This window comes from Dromaius novaehollandiae, chromosome 5 (assembly GCF_036370855.1).
Source record: "Dromaius novaehollandiae isolate bDroNov1 chromosome 5, bDroNov1.hap1, whole genome shotgun sequence".
Lineage (NCBI taxonomy): Eukaryota > Metazoa > Chordata > Aves > Casuariiformes > Dromaiidae > Dromaius > Dromaius novaehollandiae.
In genome coordinates, this window is record NC_088102.1 from 17,134,926 (window position 1) to 17,155,103 (window position 20,178).

At 40.4% G+C, this 20,178-nt stretch overlaps 1 protein-coding gene across 2 annotated transcripts in view; it reads left to right on the plus strand.

Annotated features, from left to right (window-relative positions):
- The window catches only part of CLMN (calmin), a 78,619-nt gene that overhangs the window by 34,941 nt on the left and 23,500 nt on the right, over positions 1–20,178 (plus strand). The window contains exons 2-3 of one of the 2 annotated variants that reach the window (XM_026107674.2): positions 4,658–4,755; positions 17,924–17,985. In XM_026107674.2, the coding sequence (XP_025963459.1) occupies positions 4,725–4,755; positions 17,924–17,985 (93 nt within the window). In that variant the 5' untranslated portion in view covers positions 4,658–4,724. The remainder of the gene's footprint in view (positions 1–4,657; positions 4,756–17,923; positions 17,986–20,178) is intronic. The other variant, XM_064512121.1, reaches the window with a different exon arrangement.

Sequence of the window (20,178 nt, forward strand, 5' to 3'; positions counted from 1 at the left end):
TCCCTTGATGAAGAGAGGGGAGGAAGAGGGATGTTCATGCAACCCGTTCAGCCCAAGGCAAATCATGGACTGTAAATTGGGCAAATAAGGCATTTTCTGATTCCTGATAGGCAATTTAGGGGGCAGGCTGAACTAAACAGAATTGTAAAGGGAATGGAGAAATAAATCTCCAGAAGATGATGGCCTCAGTGAAATAGTGCTCCGTATGTGGGTGAGAGAAAATAACTGCTCTTTGCACTCTAATCCGGCTGTTTCTAGTCTAAAAATAATCCCTTTGGTGACCTAGCTGAGAATCATTTTTGCATCACTTTTCTGACTTTCTGGCTTTTGCTTTCCCATAGAGATTTGGAGTCTGATGGATTAGACTTGTTTCTGGGAGTAATTGTGGCAGTCCTTTCTGGGTAAGGAAAGGCCCTTGCACGTGGAATGTACTTTCCTTGGTGAGTGCTGGGTGCTGGCAGCCATCAGGGTGTGACAGGAGACCTACTTATTTGCTTTCGTTCTCATGCTTACTGCAGGGGTTTTTCCACTGTGTGTCCAACTTTGGAGGCCAGCACTTCTCCCCCACCCATGGACTCCCTGATAGTTGCACCCTGTAAGATATACATTGCAGAAATTTTTCACAGCTGTTTTATTAACTTCCAGTTTGGTTTAACAAAGCCACTTGTTTTACAAATAGGGTAATACATTTTAAATTGATAAAGTCATTTGTTAAAGCAGTTGGCTTTAACTGGGGGTGTTACTTTTTACCACTAAAAGTGAGTGAAAAGCTCTTGGAGTGGGTAACCAACAGGCTTGTCTTATTCAGGTCCCTCCTCTCTTCCTCCCTCATTTTTTTTCTCTCTCTCTCTCTCTCTCTTTCTCTCTCTCTTTTTTCTTTTCTTTCTTTCTTTCTTTTTGTAATGTTTCTGCCCCTCTAAGGTGAGATCATCCAAAATCATTCAAAAAGGAGTGTAAGTTGATGTAACTTGTTCTCTCTGTCTGTATCTTGTATCAGTCACCTGCTTACATGCAGAGCTGGAAGCTCTATTGTAGATTAGACAGAGTTGGCAATAGCAGAAAACAGAAACAAGCCCAAACCTCTTGCCTCCCCATGAGCACATGGATTGCTATACAAACATGTGAATTTGTCTCCCCGTAAACCCTCGCTAAACATTTTGCTCCCACAGCATGTTTGTGAGCAGTTCCACAACGCCACTACGCTGTCTGCGAAGAGACACCTCCCTTTGTTTTTTTTTTAAACCTGTCTCCTGATGTTTTCATTTGATGCTCCCTAGTTGTTCTGCTGGGAGAGACAATTACCAGTTAGTCTCTCTCAGTGCCACTTAAAATGTTACAGATCTTGCTAAAAGAAAAAAAAAATCTGTCAAATCTTAGTCTTCCTTTCTTCAGATCCAGTATCCTTTCTCTGGCCACCTCTCTTGCATCAAAGGATGAAAGAAGAATTTTTTGTCACCAAAAGTCCATCTGCCAGATAGGTAGTCCAGAGACCAGCATGATGTCTTTCAGCACCTTCATTTCTGACAAAGCATAGAGAAGGCAGGTCAAAGGCTGGTAGCATCCACCCACTTTTTATCAGAGCCAGCCCTTCCCAGGCAGAGACACATAACAGCAAACACTGCCAAACCCACTGCAGCTTTGAGATCTTGTTAGGAAACATGCCAGGACCAGTGCTGGGAGTCGTAGGTGGTATTAGCAAGAAGTTCAGTGCAAGGTAACCAGAAGGGGTGCTGGTAATACGCAGGCTCTTATTCTCCCCTTGCTCTCACAGTGAAGTATTCACCAAGCAGTGCGTGTGCTTCATGCTTGAAGACACAGACAAATGATTAACTCCAGTGCACAAACAAGGAGAGACTCCTTCTGTATCCAAGTACTGTGGTGACTACACGAATTTGCTCTGTTGATTCCCCAGAGCTCTTCAGGATGTCTATGTATTTCATAGCTGGGACCTCTGGATCTTTTATAAGTGACTGGTAGGGGCTCCAGTGCCCCAGTATTAAATTGGGGTACAGTCCCTTTCCTGAAGTGCCAGCAGCGTCTGCTCAAGCACCAGGCATCTCAGATTTGAACAGTGTTCAGCAGTAGGAGATCTCTATTTCTATGCTACGGAGGAGGAAAATGCATTAGGGCTCCTCCTATGCATTAGGACTTGTATTCATTGATTTTGGAAGTAACCTGGACCACAAGTTGTTGTCTGAGTTATTAAAATAGACAGGTCCTGAGAAATTACGAGATTTGACCAGGGCAGACAAGTTTTGGGGTACAAACTCAGCACCGAACAGCCTGTTTCTGTACTTGAAGAACAAACTGTTAGTGCAAGATATGAGTAGAGCAACTGTATTTAGAAACATGTTTCCAGGGAAACATTAGTTTCTTTGGAAGACAACCCTGAGACATGAAATTTTATGTGACTCTTGGGACAAATGTAAGTTTAAAGACTCCCCCCCCCCCCTACTTTTTATAGCAAGTACATTGTGCTCCAGATTTATCTGTTTCAGACCTTTATGGTAAAACCTATTTTAATTGTGGAGTCCAGTATCTCAGTGGATTTCATTAAGGAAAGGGCCCACACCAGCTAGAATTTAAAGATCTGTCCACTGCATTGCAACTGAAATCAAATGAGCACTTTCTAAGCAGATTCTTACATATCATGCAAAGTGTGACTTTAAGAACAGGGCTCAAGATGTACTTTGGCTTTTTGTGCAACTTTAGGCAAGTCTATTAACAGTAATTTGTTTTTAAAATCAGTATAATGGTAATTTCTTACCTTCATCCCTAAAATTGTGAGGATTAATTTACTAACCTTCCAGAAATCTAGAGAAAAAAGGGACCAGTGTATACTGGCCAAAAGCTTTTCCTTTGATTAGCTCTTGTTGCTGAAATCAGACAAAGTTTCATCTCTTAATCAGTTGACAACTCCCTTACAAGACAAATTCTCCAGGAGACTGTTTGCTCCAATTTAATAAGCTAAATCTATGTTCTTTACCAAGGAAGTTTCTGTTATATTACAAATACTATGAACTGGTAGAAGTATTTCTTGTTGTTATTTTGTAAATTATAATTTATTTTTTCAGAAACTCCAAAGCTTTTTCTTCTCTGTACATTATCAGTGACAAAAATATGTCCTCTGCCTTGTGATTGTACTTCTAAGCTATCACTTTTTAATCTTTTATAGAATTAGTCATCTGAAAGTATATAAATGTGAGGCATTATTAACTAAGCTTTAACTAAGCTCCTGTGTTCTATGAACAGTGGACACAGAAGTAAATAAATAGGTTGTTATTCTTCCACAGAGACATATGAGCCAAGAGTGGCATTTGTAAAAAGTCAGCATTTATCTTCAGTTTTCGTTTTGTAGCCAAGGTAGGAAACAGCAGGTGCAGTTTGTCTCTTGTGAGTTTGCACGGCCCATGTTGCTTGCTTCTCCCCCCATCAGTATCAAAGGGTCTTTGTTTGCTTACACAGGTAAGGTTAATGTGCATGTCCATAAAACAGCTTTAAAATTATACCTTTTCAGACTGCTTAGTGTTGGAAGAACAGAGTAACTACTATTTCTGTTAAAATAAAACAGACCATGGACTAAATCTGCTTGTTTTATCGGACAAATAAAAGCTAAATCCTGCTGCCTGTCTTTAGTTGTGGGTACTGTCAAGGAAGAGTCTCTCTGGGACGCAGCGGGGCCCTGAGCGTTGCAGGGTGCAAGACGAGTGGGAGAAGGCAGCTCTCAGACCGCAGAAGAGGTGTGCTGTACGTTGTGTTGGCATAGCACCAAGTCCTGTTTAAATTATGTTCCTTGGGATTTTCTGACAAGCTTTTCCAGCTTAATTTCCACCCATACTTTTCATCTGGCATAACTCTTTTTGTAAACAGTTGCGTTATTGCCTTTGGTCCATACTTGCTTGCCTTGCTTTTCCTTTATCACCTGTGCTACGCCCTGATCTCCAGCCAAGCAGGAAGAGCCCTCTCCAGAGGACCTGCTCCCCAGTCCCATGGCTCCCACTTAGCCCAAACATGAAAATGAAGCATGCATATTAGTGGCATTGCTATTGCTGGCCATTTAAAAACAAACAAAAAGTGAAACAACTGGCCTGCTGGCCAGACACAGCTGCAGTCAGTAGTGTGAGCTGAGTGGCAGAAAAGCGACATGGAGTAAGGTTATTTTTCAATCAAGTTAGGCTTTGCTGTACTAATCCATTGAAATGGCAAAGGCTGTTTCCAAGTAAACTTGTCACTTTATTAAATGGGAGTCAAAGCCAAAGGAAATCCACTTAAGAAAGAAGAGTTAAATAATGTAATTCTGCAGCTGTGGAAATAAATTGAAACAGAGAAGCTATATTTTCAAAGCCATTCTTGCAGCTAAATTGTAATCATTACTATTAATTGTGAAAATGAACAAAAGAGAATCCAGGCAGTCATGAAAAGTTTCACTTTCTTCTCCCAAGTGAAGTTACATGAAACAAAATTCCCTTTCCAACTTTTCTGTCGACTTGCTTTTAAATGTCATGTTTGTGAGCAAGGAAAGAATGGTCTGCTGATGAATTTCAGTTGTAATTTTTTACCCCTTTTTTCCCCGATATTTTTTGGAGTTAGTAGGTGAAAGGTACTGCAGTCTTTACAATTTTCTGCATTGAGATCTAACTTTATACAATTGCAACAGAAACCTGCAGAAGATTGGAGTATTGTATCAAGTGCTGTTAACATTCCTCTCCTGGCTGGGTACAGATATGATCTCATGGAACAGCAATTGTGATCCTTGTAAGTAATATAGGTGCATCACAAAAATCTTCTTATGAATTGTTTACTTTATGCACATCAGGGTCTGACTGTGTAGTTTTCACTGAAGTATCTGAATGCCTTTGCAATGTTTGTGGATTTAATTTCAGGATGCTTTTGAAGCATGAATGATTCCCCTGTTAAAGATGAGAAGCAAGAGATCATGGAAATTTGCCCAAGGTCTGAGAGGGATTCCTTTATCCATTTAAGCCTTTATTTGAGCCTTTTCCTCTCCATGTTCTACATTTTTTTTTAAAATAGATTTCTTATTCCAGTATCCATGATTTTCCTAGCAACATGCTGTAGTAGAGTCTAAGTGTTGTTTGGCATTGAGAGTCCTTTTATTTTTTTAATGATGCCTCAATTTCAAGGTAGCATCATGTGCTTAAAGACTTACTGTTTCTATGTTGCTATGCAAGAGGCTGCAATCAGCCGGTTTGTGTTTCTGATTTTTTTTTCTTTATGAAGATTTTATTGTGTTTCTCATCCTGAGGGGAATTGACCGTATGATCATGTTTTAGTTATGATTACACAATCCTCTGGTCTGACTTTGCTGGTACCCTGTGTGACTGCTTTGATGAAGCTCATTGCCATGCACACTGGAGGCCTGCGGAGTCCTTGGCATACTTAATGTCTCTCCCCGACCCCCAAATGACCGGCACCTGGGGTATACAGACTCAGGCTTTCAAAACCCATGAGTCAGGCCTCAGACTGCTGAAACGTTTGGTTTGCCTTAGGTCATTTTGTACAGCTGTAAAGAGTAGAAATGGTTCATAAGAGTTAAGCTTCTCACCTTAAAACCTGCCTGTCAAAACCAAGCACTGGCTGAATGCTGTGAGCAAGGCAGGGCACTGGCTGACGCATGGCAACCCTTGCCATCTGCAAAAACTTTCCAGCTTAAAGCACCAAGGGAAGACATAATGGCTCAAATATGGCTCTAATACAGCTCTTTGAGATTCAGGAATGTATGCTTTTTTTGAATAAGAATTGGAAATCATCTGTAAATAGACAACTGTTATAGTACTAAAACAGCTTTTAAGCCTCTGGGTGCTTACCGGTCTGGGCATAGACATGGCCTTAGTGAAGATGTCTTGTGATCCTCTGTCTCCCCAAACTGGATGTCCATGCTTGCGTTATCTTAGCTGATTTCAATGCTGTTGATAAGAATGTATTGCTGACTTGCCCATTTCTGCCAGAGGCTGCACACAGGGCAGCTTTCTTAGCACTTTTTTCATATTTTACTGGATTGTCCAGCAAAGTTGCTTTTCCTTTAAGGAACTCACATTTGCGGTCCTGAAAGCAGCAGTGTCCCAGTGTCCCCTTCCATCGCTTGTCCATCCATCTCACATCCCCCACAAGGACAACAGTGGAGGCCAAATAGTGATTTTTCTGTTGGAGAGCATATACATACCAGCTCTGTTAAAATCTGCAAGCCTAAAGAAGGTGGATGTATTATACATTAACTATATGCAGCACATACCAGCAGTCTTGTGTGCTGAGAGTGGCAGGTGTGCTTGTCACAGTGAAAAAAAGAGGCAGAACAGGAGCTGACTGATTAGAACTTTTTGACTCCTGCAGAAGTAGGAATGTTGTCAGTGTTCATGCTCTGCGTTATTCCCATTGCACCATATTCATGGCTTGATGTGGCAAAGGGATTAAAAATGTGAGGAACACACAGTAGTCAGAATCCTGTCCTGGCTCGAGGTGAGAGATGCAAGGGGGTACAAAAGCAATGTTGGAGGGAGGGAGGGTGAGCTAATCTGGTAGTGTTTAGACACATAAGCACTCTTAGGCCAAGGGTTCATGTACACCGTAGGCCAGCCTTGCTGCCAAAAAGCTGTTTGATGCCTTTCTCGGTGCTGGCCGAACTGTTTGCTAAGCCTCGTAGTGGCAGAGCTGATCTATGCTGGTTAAAGGGTATGTGAAACCATCTTTCGGCATGATGCAGCTCCGGCTGAAGTTCCTCCAAGCACAGACTGCTGTGACTGAACGGTTCCTTCCCTTGATTTCTCTAATAGCCTTGGGAAGTGGCTGAAAGCAACCAGAAGCTGGAAAAAAAATCATTTAATCATTTGGCATTTAAAAAAAAGGGAGAGAACTCATTCAAAGTGCTGCAGAAAACAGATCTGCCAACAGAAGCTCCCCCCTATTTTTTAATGTCTTTATTCCCCTTGTGCTATAGTGTGTGACATATATGTGAAGGCCCACCTTTCTCTGGAATGTCTCATTAGCATTCTTTTTAGTACAAGCTAATACAGCAAATAAAATGGCGTACTTCCCATTCTGAAGTATATCTCTTAAATCCATCTCAGGAGGGAACGTTATGCATGTTGAGCACAGTTCAAAGCAACAGAATACATGTTCTTTCCATAAGCCTCTTTTTTTTTTCCTTTCTTTTTCAGCTCGCCTCTTGGAAAGGTGTGATGCCTTGGGAATGCCACTGAGTGTATTAAAGGAAGGGCTTGTTGTATAATGAGTAGCTGGCCCTCTTCTGGTGAGGCCATTTCTGGGTCCCTGCTTCTATTCCTTCACAGTCCTCCACGAGGCTCTACATTTCAGTGTTCATCACTGTGAAATCAAATTAGACCTGCCCTCAGGGCTGGACATTCTGGAGTTGCTTGAATTTTCTCTTAATTAGAGAGAAAACGCTTGTCCCCGAAGTTGTCGGTGCTCCCATTTTCTCATTTGTAATGAGAGAGAATGCTATGTCTTGTGCCTGAGAAGGTGAAAGCCTGATGAGAACGTTCACAGAAACAGAGCTTGCTGGGTTGAAGCTACTGTGCAGACACAGAGTATGGCTACGTAGTAACAGGTTTTTGCTTGAAATAAGCTTGTCTTGCTGTGAGGAATACTGTATGTCAGAAATATCTATCTGCTAAATTCTAAACTCTGTTTCTGAAAATGTCCATACATAACAAACACTTGCTTAGAACTTAAGCCTAAATTCTTTTGCATGTTTGCTTTTCCTCCTGGGCAGACATTCTTTGTGAGACATGAAGGAGAAAGTTAGTTTTCAGGGTTCCTGCCATGCTCTCATTTGAATTTTGAAAAACAGTTGCAATGAAATAAAGAAGTGGAAATGTTGCTGTTGTCCTGGAAATTACAAATGAACTGTTTAATGAAAGAGTCATAGGCATGACAATGTTAGTGTTGAAGATTCATGCAGTGCATTTCATGGTGCTCTGGTCTTTTAATGGCTTTGTTTTAACACCAGAGAATGGTACTATTTTAGTTTTGATTTTTCAAAGCAACAGAACGACTATACGAATTTCTTTTTCTTGAGTTTTCAGTCTGACAGTTTTGCTGAAACCTGGCTTCAGGTGTACAGCTAAAAATACGGAGTTCCATCTAGAGCTTCCATCACTTAAGGGCTATGTTGACACATTTTGGGAAACTGCTAAAAAGAACTGGGCTCCTAAGCGCTACAGTAGGCCTCAATCCAAGCTCAGTCCATGGTGGTATGGTTTTGTCTGACACCTTCTGGTTTTGATTAATGCGTAAACTCTGCCAATGCTATTTCTGAATGATCTTCACACTTTATAGCCTGGTTTCAAAGCCTGCTGAAGCAAATGAAAGGCTGCTACTGATCTCAGTTTAAACATTACTTCACATAATCTCTTCCAGTCAGGGAGGCAGAAGTCTCCTGTTGTACTTCATCTTATTTTCTTTACAGGGAAACTGGATAGTGCTATCTATAATAATTCCCAGGATTCCCAACGCTATCTGAAGCAATGCTCACCAGCATACAGAGGGGCCCAGGCTTTCTGTTGTGGTGGTCCATGAAGCCTGGGCTACAGTCAGAGAGGGGCCTATAGTTCAGAGTCTCCTGGGGGCGAGCTACAGCTGGCTTAGCTGAGTCATCCATGCTGGCATCCTTGATCTGCCCACTGCTTTCTTCTATGGCAGCTATCCTTTTCTTAGAAAAATAGGTGCAATTCTCTTGAAGCATGCTTCCTAAAAGGTCTTTTAAGACAAACAGCAATTCTTTTTGTTGAGTGGCCACTCATGTCCACTGGTCCCTGTTAGGTTCTTGCCTTTTATGATGCATCTGAAAATGGACCTCTACTGTAGTTCAGCTTTTTCACCTTTTTATTCTAACTCTGGCAGGTTACGCTCTGGCTTCATCCATTTTTAAATTGCAGTTGCTGAGTGGCTGCTGTTGTGCTCTGAGATGCAGCATATCACACTGTAGCTCCAATCTCACTGTGTGTGTGTTTTTTCTTTTTTTTTTTTTTCACATGCCTGGCCCACAATGGAGAAAGCATCTGCTTATTCCTCCAAAGCCACAGGATTTTGTTCTAGTTTAATATTAATCTCCATCAGTCTCTTCAACCTTTGCTCTTAGAGTTGCATGTACTTCTGCATGTTTCTAGTGTTCATTTGATCACTGTGCTCCTCACTCCGCTTCTGCTGTGCTGCTTAGTGGCTTTGATAAAAGACATTAAAGGGAGGAAGAAGTGGAGGAAATGCAGACCGCACTGTGATTATGTAGTTCCTTCACTAGGGAGATCTGTCTGAGCTGCTAGGCTACTCCCTTTCCTGAGTATATCAGTAGGTTTTGGTGGCCTGTAGAGTGGGTTAATCTTTGGGGTTTTAATACTGTTTTTGCAGTACTGCACATGTTTGATTGAGTTTTGCTTGCTTTTTTACTTCTGGTCCTCTTCCTAGCATTCCTGTTTGGAAGGCTACCATAAGCATTTTTTGGTTTGAATCATAAATTAGCTGGGTAGTGTCCCCAGATTGTTTGAGAACAGTGGGAAAAACAGGAAAGAGAAATCCAGAAGTCACTGGAGCTCCAGCAGGCAATTCTTCCTGATTTCATGGCTTCTGAAAAGGAGTTCTCTGCCATGCCATGTCTGCAGTTGCCTTTCCTTACCTGATTTTAGAAAATGAAACTACTGTCTTCTAAGTCCAGGTTTCCCACAGGTAGAGGCAAATTCCAAACAAGATTATATGTCTCTGGCAATTGTCTCACAAGCCCTTCTGTTCCATCTTGCAGTACTTTGAAAGTACTGGTTATTAATTGCAAGAGCTCAAATGTTGTTTCCCAGACTGACTCCTGTAATGCACTTCAGGCAGCTGCTCTGGAGATCTGTTTGAAATTAGCTGTATTGCCGGCCTCCTGTGCCTGCATTCTCTTCCTTCTACTCACAAATTCAGTTACAGTGTTTTTAAGTGCAGCTAATCACCAGCCTGTTAGCATTAACTGACAAATATAGGAAGCAGTGGGAATCTGGGCACACACTAGTTCTCATCTGCCTCTGAATGTCAAGAAATATCCCTGACACATAGTGTGGGTTTTGTTGGGTTTTTCCGCTCGACTCAAATTATTCGGGCTTTAGCACTGTTGTCAAAACTGATGTAAAGCAGACTATCTTGTTGCATTTCAGCTTTTGATGTCTCAGCAAAACAATCCAGCCAGAAGGATTTTTTTCTTCTCTGGAAATAAAAAAACATAAACAATAAGTAAGGTTTCACAGTCTAGACATTCTAGGTTTGCCACAACAAGTAAGTAATTTGTGATTCTGTGGTTCTATTTGGTAAAAAGCAGAGGAGTGGAGATGGAGCCAGACTGGACTTTGGTTGTGACTTACTGCCTTTATTTGGCAGAGGTAAGATGGCTTCTGGAAGCTGTTGTTCTTTTCTCCTCTTCTTAGATGCTATGGGATGAGCTCAGAGATCTTCACTTAGAAGTGATATATAGATGTGAATAAAATTGGTACAGATATTGGTATAAGTACCGGTGTTCCTCATGTCAGTGGAAGGGAAACAGCTGTGGTAGTGTTGGTAAAATCACGTTTGTGCGAAGTTGATTCAAGAGTCATTCTTCTAACTAGCAACGAGTCAGGACTGACTTGTTCCAGGCTGAATGCAGTGACTATAACCCTGTTATTTTCAGAAGTGCGCTCCTGATTTATCTTTGAGCAAGTAAAGAGAATCAGACCCGATATACTCAATTAGGTAGAAAAGTTTCAAAGAGAGGTTGAGGTTGAAGCATTGACCTCTAAAGCAGAATTTATCACTTGACCAATGTCAAAGCTCTAAACTGAGTGTTGGACATTCAGCCCACCACACAGCTTGGGACCTAAATACCCCAAAGAAACATCAGTAATCCCAGGAGATGAACCATTTGTAAAAAACAATACTCGTACAGCAGAAAACATTGGAACACAGTGAACTCTAGGCTAGAAGAAACTCTCAGATCAAGTCTTTCTAAATGTGCAATGCTCCTATATGGCCATTGCTGGTAACAGCAAATCCTGTCTGTCTTCTTGCACAAAAGGAGGTGTAGAGCTCCCTGTGCCGCGTGTAATACACCACAACAAAAGGTGGTGTGCACAACTGGAGAAGTCCTGATCAATGCTTAAATCGCTTCTTAGATCAACATTTCCAAAGCCATTGAATTTAACCTATTTACTACTCCGTTGAGTCCGGTCACATTCCCAGGAAGCACTGCTGTCCGTTTCATTCAAAATGTTTAGAACAGAATTGCATCTCTTTTTGGCAAATGTCAAGTTCTGTTTAATAAGAACATTCCTGCTATGTAAATGAGAAAATCTGTTAATCTGTTCAATAACACTTTCCATGCTTAGAGAGAATCTTCAAAACAGAGATGTTTACATTGTGGTTGAAGGGTATGAGGAGGGGAATCTTTACCATCTGTCACTACCAAATTACTTTTCATGGGGGAAAATAAATCCCTCTCACTGGAAGCTATTTTGGTCATCTCTAATAGTGATATTTCATATGGGATTTTTCTTCCAGAGCATAGTGGAGCTTACAAGTAAATTAATCCAAGTAATATTTTGGTAAGAAGAACATCTGTCTCAGACATTGTGAGGATTGAGCTACTAAGAGTTTTTCAAGAATCTCATATTCATCCTCCAGTATTTGGTCAGTGTGTGTAATCCTACCACCGAGATATACCAATTGTAGCAGTAAATATTTTGCTGTAACCAGAAATTGAACTCTAAAAGAAGCCTGTTTAACTGCAGCTAATGAAAATCTAATGCCTGAGATCTGGTAATGTTTGTATTCTGCAGTGCCAACCCGAATTTTAAAGAGTTTTGAACCGGTAAGACTCAGACTCTGCAACCTTGATGGAACAAAAAAGCCTCAAGCTTTCAACACCTGCCATAGAAATTTAATAAGGACCCTAATAAATGAGTCAGTTTCAACAAACAATTAACTTAACAACTTCATCTGGAAAGCTTACAGGCCCTATTTCATAGGAGGTAACTTGAGAGCAGTCTCTGTGTTATATAGTGTAGTTAATGTTTCCTTTAGAAAAACAGAGTTTTTAAGATTTAATATTTCATGTGCTCCAAATTACATCAAATTGGCATATGGTACACAACAAAGTCTCTAACTCCTATATAGATCAGAAAAAAAATTTATATTAATCCTTTAAGCTGTTTGGGGGTTTCTTACACACAAGGAAAATACACAATTCCCAGGAATTCAGAAGCTTATAAAATGACTTTTGTGGGCTATTTGGATAAAATTATTCTTTATGCTTTGATTATGCCATTAAAATTCACACTCCTACAAATATGAAGCTTTTCTCGTAAGCTTACTGACTACTATAGCTGGACTCCACCATATAGATGTGAGAGGCATGTGTTTTCCTACATGTTGTCTTATGTCATACTATAAGCTATTTTTTCAGCAACTTACAAAAATATATATTAGAAATTAAGTCTCAGAGGGTACATAGTTCAAAGTGTTTAACGTGAACCAGTCATAGGTAGAAAGTTAATTGAACTTCTTCCTGCCCTACTTTACACATTTCATCTTAAACTCCCCATTTATTTTGCCATGAGTTGCTTTCTCCTACTCAGCCTCCCTTTCTCTCTCTCTCTCTCTTTTTCTCTCACCTCTTATTGCCCTCCCCATGTAGGATTTGTTACTTCTTGCACATCCCCTGTCTTTTGTCTGCCCTCCTCCTTCTCCCTTTTGCACGTGACCTTTGTCCCATGTATTGAATTTGAACACTAAAAGCTCTCCTGGACAAGGATCCATGCTTCTTTATAGATGTGATGATATGTTATTATCTAACATCAACATCCTATATCTAACATCACACTGTTTATTGTAAATAAAGTCATGGCCCTTATTTGCCCAGATGACTTATGCAATTACTTACATCTACATAGGCAAAAATGGTAGAATAGCATACGAGGATTCATGTGTCTCAGCTGCTCTGTATACGAAAGCTTATTAGATGCAGAGCTGAGTCAGACATCACCTTTTTTGGTAGTTTGATAGTAATTCAACTTGGCTATTCAGTGCCATCAGTCCGTGTCTTTGTATGCACCTAATTAAAACAAAAACTATGGCAATTCTCAGCTAACAATATTGCTGGTAGCCTCATTATTATGTGTTAGGAAGAAAAGAAAAGAAAGAAAGAAAAAGATGGGCTTTCCTGTCTGGAAACACCCTGCAGTGTTTGAGCCATAGTAGGACATGGAGGCTTAGAATACTGTGGGCAGCAAATGTCCAATTTTAGATAAAATTGATTTTTAAAGATGTCAGTCTGGCTTCCTTCATGAACATTAAATTTACAGAGAAAATAGTATTCAAACTTGATACCATGATGTAATCATAAATACCTAAGCTGAGTCACAGGTTAGGCACACTGTGAAGCCCAATTTAATATCCAGTTCTCATTTTATTTAGTGACCTGGAGTTTGGGTGGTTCAAAAGGAGACTGCTGTTCATTAGAGACTGATCGCTTGACTGTGCGAGTTGAGCTGTTGAGGTAAGGAAGGGGGAAGTAGAGGAACTTGCATTCCCTTTTCCAAGATTGCGGGTGTCTGAACCACATGTTCCATTTTGGAGTAAGGCTAGCCAGTGAGGTATTTAAATATGGTATATTTGCCCATATTTTTGTTGTTGTTGTTTAATGAGAAGTGCTAATTTCTCCTGGTCTAAGACCTTGGCAGATGCCCAGACTCGACCTCCAGAGCCATAAAGGATGTAAGTTCATTCTGTGGTGGCCAGTGGTTACTGATGCAGCAGATGTGGCATGATTCTCCTGGCAAGTTACTGCTTCTGTAGTCAAGGGCAGGCAGAGCACCCTCTTTCACATTTAGGTGGCCAATACCGCCATTTCCCTCTTGAAAACTCACCTAATGTTAATAATGTGTATCTTATATAGAGGTTATAATGTAGAAACTAGGAAGCTGACTTTTGTTCATGTTATAAAACTAGTAATTAAGGAAATGTCTTGAAGGGAAGTTGTAAGTGAATCTAAAAGCTAGCTTAGCCTGTTATGAAGGTTTTAACTTCATCTGCAAATGATATCCCAGCTGAAATGCTAATAGCTGTGGAGGCAAATTTAAGTGACCTTCTCCTTTGCTTTGGGAGTAATCTCCATGCATGCAAATCAAGCAGTTTTCTGAAGCTATGCAATTACATGCATACAAGTGCTCCACTCAAATCAGTTTCCACTTTTCGTAGTTCCTCAATATGCCCAGCCCTGTGGTGGTGTGTCTTGGAGGATTATTCATAACCGGTTCTACAACAGCAGAATAAACACTATTTAAAAGCAAATCAATATTTGCCATCTTCAATTTGTTGTTGAATGTAGAGGCTGTTGGGAAATAGGCTTCTTGCAGTATTGCAACAAAAATGGCATTTGAGGAGAGATGTGAAGGAGGAAGAAGTGGCATAGAAGTGAATGCCGGAGCAATTTTTGGCTGGTAGGGAAGGAAGTAGTGCCATGAAGGGACGTAGCTGAACTTACTTTTATTGCTTAGCCTGGAATTTGTCCAAGTGGTCTTTAAACTAGCTTATTTTTATTCTGTGAGAGGTCAGTTTCCTTTCCTGGAAGATTTGACAGACCAGAATATGTATCTTTGTGACTCCTTATTTGCGAACTGACTCGGGTACATGTATTGTGACCGAACCAAATTCTGTTGTCCTCTAGGATACCGCAGTGGGGCAGAGATGTGCACAGGCTACAGTAGGCTCATCAGCCTACCAGCACACTTTTTCCCCCAGTAGGGTTTTCTTCCCCTCTAAATTATTGCAGCTAATACCTGTGCTGTTCCCGTGTACTTTGATATAAATACTGTGCCCTTGCAGCACCTGAGACCATGTTGCATTTGAGACCACTGGAAGAGTACTGAAGGCCCAGCTTCTGTGTGGTGATCAAAATTTCTCTTTTTATTTTTAATTGTCTCTATGTCAAAGACTGAGCTGAGCTTAACCAAAATGGCAGTTTCTAACTTTCTACTACCTTCTTGCGTTACATCTTTGAATTCAACCCTCGCAGCAGGCATCCTTCTTTTCCAGCATAATGCACTGGATTTGTCTGCAGGCCAGCCATATGGTGTGTGTAATTACTATTTTATAATGGTGTTATTGCTCTCTAGCTGCCCAGTAAACCCAGTGCAGTTTCAGTAAGCTATATACAATAGGGTAGGAACTTTGGACTTGAATGATTTTCTTCACTTTTACACAATAGTAGGTGCGAAGGAGAAAAAAAGATTCCATTTAATTTATAGAAACCGTATAAAGTTTATAGAGTCTCTACAATCCTCACAAATGAAAAGGTTGTGGAGAAGAGAGGCTATACCAAAACTGGGAGGTCCACAAAGCTAGAGAAGAATAACAGTTAAAGGTACACATCAATAAATACCTGTGCTGCACTTTTCCCATTAACTCTCCAGTCAAGCATATGGACTGCATTAGGGGTTTGTCTGCCTTAGGGATTTTTATAAACACATTTCCTCCCCCTTTCTCCTCCCCATCCAGTTACTATTGCTTTAGACTATTACAGAATCACATAGTGTCTGCTCTAGGTCATTGTTCTTACCTGGAAGAGTTTGTTTGCTGTAGAAATGTTCACTGAATAGTGCGAGAAAACTGTGTGTATATGCCTGTGCTTTCCTGAACGTGTCTGGGGTCTTTTTGATGCGTGCCCTTCCTGAAGCAGCAATAGCAGCCTGGCTTGCCCACCCTCTCAGGTGTATGTGCAACTCTAATTTGCATTGATGGCAGAATTTCTGCAGCAAAATTAAGAGCCAATATGTGCTCAGTTTTGTGGGTAATCTGTAAATAAACACAGCTCTCTCTCTCATATCCTTATTTACCCTGAAATTTAAGATTGCCAAAGGGATTGGTGAGAAATAGGCCCTCACTGAAACCAAGCCTCTGTTGACGTTAGAAAACATTTATTTTGTTTGTGTGTACCCTTCTGTGTTTTCTCTTTGGTTTTGGTCCACGCTGGAAATTTGTATAGCCAGCCCATTTTACAAGACCTCTGGTCCTCCCTGAAACCTAGCCCTGCCCATCCGAGCAGTTCCTGAATGTTTCAGACTAGCGGTAAGAAAGAGGTGGCATGAGAAAGAGGTGGCCCGTTCTTCCGCTGATCGTTCCAGCTCCCGTTCTGCCTTCTCCTTTGCACCAGTACATGTATTTAAACAAAAAGAAGTGTATCTGGGAGTAGATCTAGCTTAACATTAACTTCCACCCACCCTCAAAGGTTAATTTTAAAACGGATCAATTGTCGAAGTTGCGGCCTTCGCTCTGTGTGACGCATAGCACTTGCACCAGACAGATGTGTGTGCGCAAGTGCGCGAAAAGCCGGTTCTGGGGTCAGGCTGCTGAAGGAAGGGAAGCCCTCAAAAGATGTAACGCAACTCTTAGTTTATTGTATTTTGAGATTTGTAGGTAGTAAATGCTGTGGTTATTTTACTGATATTCTGGAGCCCTAATGTAATTTACAGTTTTATTTGTGGAGAGCTGTTTCAAATCTGTGCACATTCTTCTAAAATATTTGAAAAGAAAAGCCAACAGCAATAATTAGTTTGGCATTTTCCATGTTTTCGAAAGCACTTAAAGGGTAATGACTTTTTTTTTAATCCAATCTTACATAAAATCAGGTTTTACAGGAATAAAGGGACTTAAGAGGCCTGAATGGCTGTCAGTGACAGATGTAATTCATGCTGAAAGTTCTATTCCAATACATTGAAATAAGGAAAACAATTTTATATATATGATTAGAGGCTGCTGACCCTTTAGTTAAAATGATCAAAAAGAACAATATTAAAATTTGATTTACGGAAGTGACTACTTAGCCTATAATTAGCCTGACCAATAAAAACAAGCCAGATTTTTACAGAATGTGATTTCCCAAGTAGATAGGTTAGCTATTTCTTATGGCTGAAGAAACACAAAATGGTTTTAAAATATATTTGATATGTTCTTTGAGTAAATTGAAATACAGCATGTAACTAGTTTTAATGGTTTTTGTTCATAAATTGCCAGATTTTCTTAATTCAAGTGAAGTTTGAGAACCACTTGAGAATAATTGTCTCTAAAGTGAAATATTACTTCTTCAGTCTACTTCATTTATATTAAATGTATGTGTTACTCTTTTATATTAGAAGGTAAATGAAAGTTGGTCAGAAATATGATTCCTCTTGCACTTTTGCTCTAGTTCACTATGGAAATGGATTCAGGAAATGGCACATGTGATTAAAAACTCTTCAGCTGGCACAAGAGTTATTTGTACAGCACCTAGCGTACAGCACTTCTGGCAAGGAACAAGCGCTCCTTGTCTTATTGCAATGTAAATGAAATGATTCTTTGATGTACGGACTGGGAATTTTGGTTTAAAATGCACTAGTTAGAAGATGGGGAAGATCTGGGGAAACTTTTCCATTCAGAGGCAAGAAGGCAAAATTGTCATGTTGACTAATGTGCTCCTGTTTCACGGTGCGTGCGTGTAAATACATTGGAATCCACACGAGCCCAGTTCGCGTGAGGGTGTCAGGACAGTAGTCCTATAAATGGACATACAAGGGTTAAACTGCTTGCTTAGAGTACAACATCACTGGAGAGCTGTGCACACATAAATGTTCACCTTTAAAATGCTACATTGAAAATTGCAAACCTAAGAGAGATTTTTTTCAACATACTTTAAAATGTATCTGCAAATGGATAGGTCATGTCTGGGCGAAAAAATGGAACAAAACACCATGGCTCAACCTTCTGTCTCCTGATCTAGATGGAATACACTTGCTTTATTCACAGGGCTCTCATGAATCCTGGCTTTTTGTGCATGAGTTTTTGAAATTTGCAATAAGCTTCACCTCTCCTGGAAACTTAAGTGCTGTTTTTTTGTTTCTGTTATTTCTAGTGGAACGGGAAAATGTACAGAAGAGGACCTTTACCAGATGGATAAACCTACATTTGGGAAAGGTAAGACTGACAAATGGTCTTGATAGTCGGGTACAAGGACACAACAATAGACAGACTGCAGTTAATGCCTTTTGAAATCAACAGAGTTGGAGTTTGGAATCAAAGCCGACTGGTATGCATATGTGGAGGTTTGGAGGAGAACAAGGGGAAGCTGCAAGCAGGTTTCTGGGTAATAAAAGTTGCTTTTCAGGTGGAATGAATGCTTGGCTGGTTTTTGTTCATTTCAGATATACATACGTACCTAATGCTACTGGGTGTTATCATGAGGCTATAGAATTTACCCACAAAAGATCAAATGTGGTTCAGGTTGCTCTAAGGTGATGATAACTGTGTTATTCCCTGGACTGGAAGTTCTAGCATTAGAAGCATCACGACCAAAGATGAACAATTCTTCAGACCCTGGCTCAGTCCCAGATCTCCAGATGGGAAAAAATAATTCTTTGTCATTCATTTTTCTGGGGCCTGTATAATAAGATCTTAACATATCCAGCTACGTTACAGAACTAATTTTTAGACTTCCCACCATACTTTTAAGACTAAATTATTTCTTAATCTCTCCTGTATCACACCATAATATGACTACTGAACCTAATTTTTACTATTCCTATTGACAGTAGGTAAGTACTAACTCACACGAATAGTCTGCCATCCAGAGAAGGGCTGTCCAGCTGATGAGGATGAGAGGATTGCAGAAAAAAATTGTTAGTACTGCTGACACAGTAGCATTGCTTAGTGCAGGGTCAAGGCATGAGACCAACGTACAGAACTTGGACTGGAGTTTTGGCTTCAGAATGCCTTTAATATCTGTGGCTAAATTTCATGAAGTACAAATTGGGACTAAGTTTGGGCTACAAGTTGATTCTCAGTCTAGCTCCTGCACTTCTTGGGAAGTGACTGCATATCAGACATGGTAAAGCAAAGGGCTTTCAGAAGAAAGGCATCACATATATAGCTGTTTCAGTCCACTATTCTGCAGTGTCTGTTGTTGAAGGAATGAAAGGATCCTCTTAAATCTCATTGGAAAATGAGAATAAAGCTATTTGGTAATGTTTTGACTAGCAATTGCTCCCAAAGGTCTCTCAGAATGAAGAAAGTGTTATGTGATCCTTCATGAACCAGGCTCTAGAGCCTTAAACTAACTGCAATTTTGAAAGCTGTCGAAAAGGGTTGGCAAATGTATGACTGTGAAAAAGGCCTTTAATTTACAAAAGGAATTAGATCATGAAAAAGGCTGCAGGATGCTGTTAATTCTGCCATGCCAAGCATGTGAAGTCTTAGAGACTTTGTAGGCGTGTGGACTGTTTTCTCTGGGACGCACATATATATTTTTTCCTCTCTGATGCAATACAGAAAAACGCTTTTTTGAAGAAAGGGTAAAAATCTGCTGATAATGTTACTGTATTTGCTGGAAGTGTCACAGTAAATGCATCCATGTAGATAATGAGAGCATTGCTAAAGCTCTTTCTAATCACAGGAGATTCCCCAAGGATACCCACTGAGGAAGTTGGCTTCTGCTTTTATCCTCAAAGAAGCACTTCTTGCAGAGTTGCTTCTTTCTTGAAAAGGCAGAAGTGAAGTGTTCTTCCTGTACTCCTTCAGAAACATTTTGTGGTATGGTGTGTCTCCTTTTGGAACAGACCATCCCATTTGGGTCTTCTTCTGAGAGGAGCTGGCTCTGCTGGTTGTGGGATAGTTGTGAGTAGTCTGCATCTTGCAAGTTCTGGTGGTTCTTAAGTTAAAAAAGAATAGAAAAGGTTGGGTTTGGAGTCTTTGAGATAGATTACTAATCTTTAAATAAGCGGGGCTTTTTTTTTTTTCTTTCACTATGGAGTATTGTTTAGTACTCTTGGCTAGCTGCAAGACTAATAACAAAAATGTGTAGTCCCAGGTTGCCAGAAGCTGCGCTTAGTCGAACAGTAGTGCATTGCCCAACTAAAGACAAAAGGTCTTGGCTCTTTAGAGACACATGAGTGAGTGACCTGAACAGAAAGTAATTCCTGCATCTGGGACTACCCCTAAGGGCTAAGCTAACTTGGCTGTGTGCCTCACAGTGCACACATCATCAGACCCCTCTGTGAAGTGAGGAGATGGTTTCATTTGGAGGAGTTTGCTGAGAAGAGAGAGCCACAATGTAAGAAGCTGCCATTTAAAGTACTTTAAAAATACTAGACCACCAGAAACTTTACAGAGGAA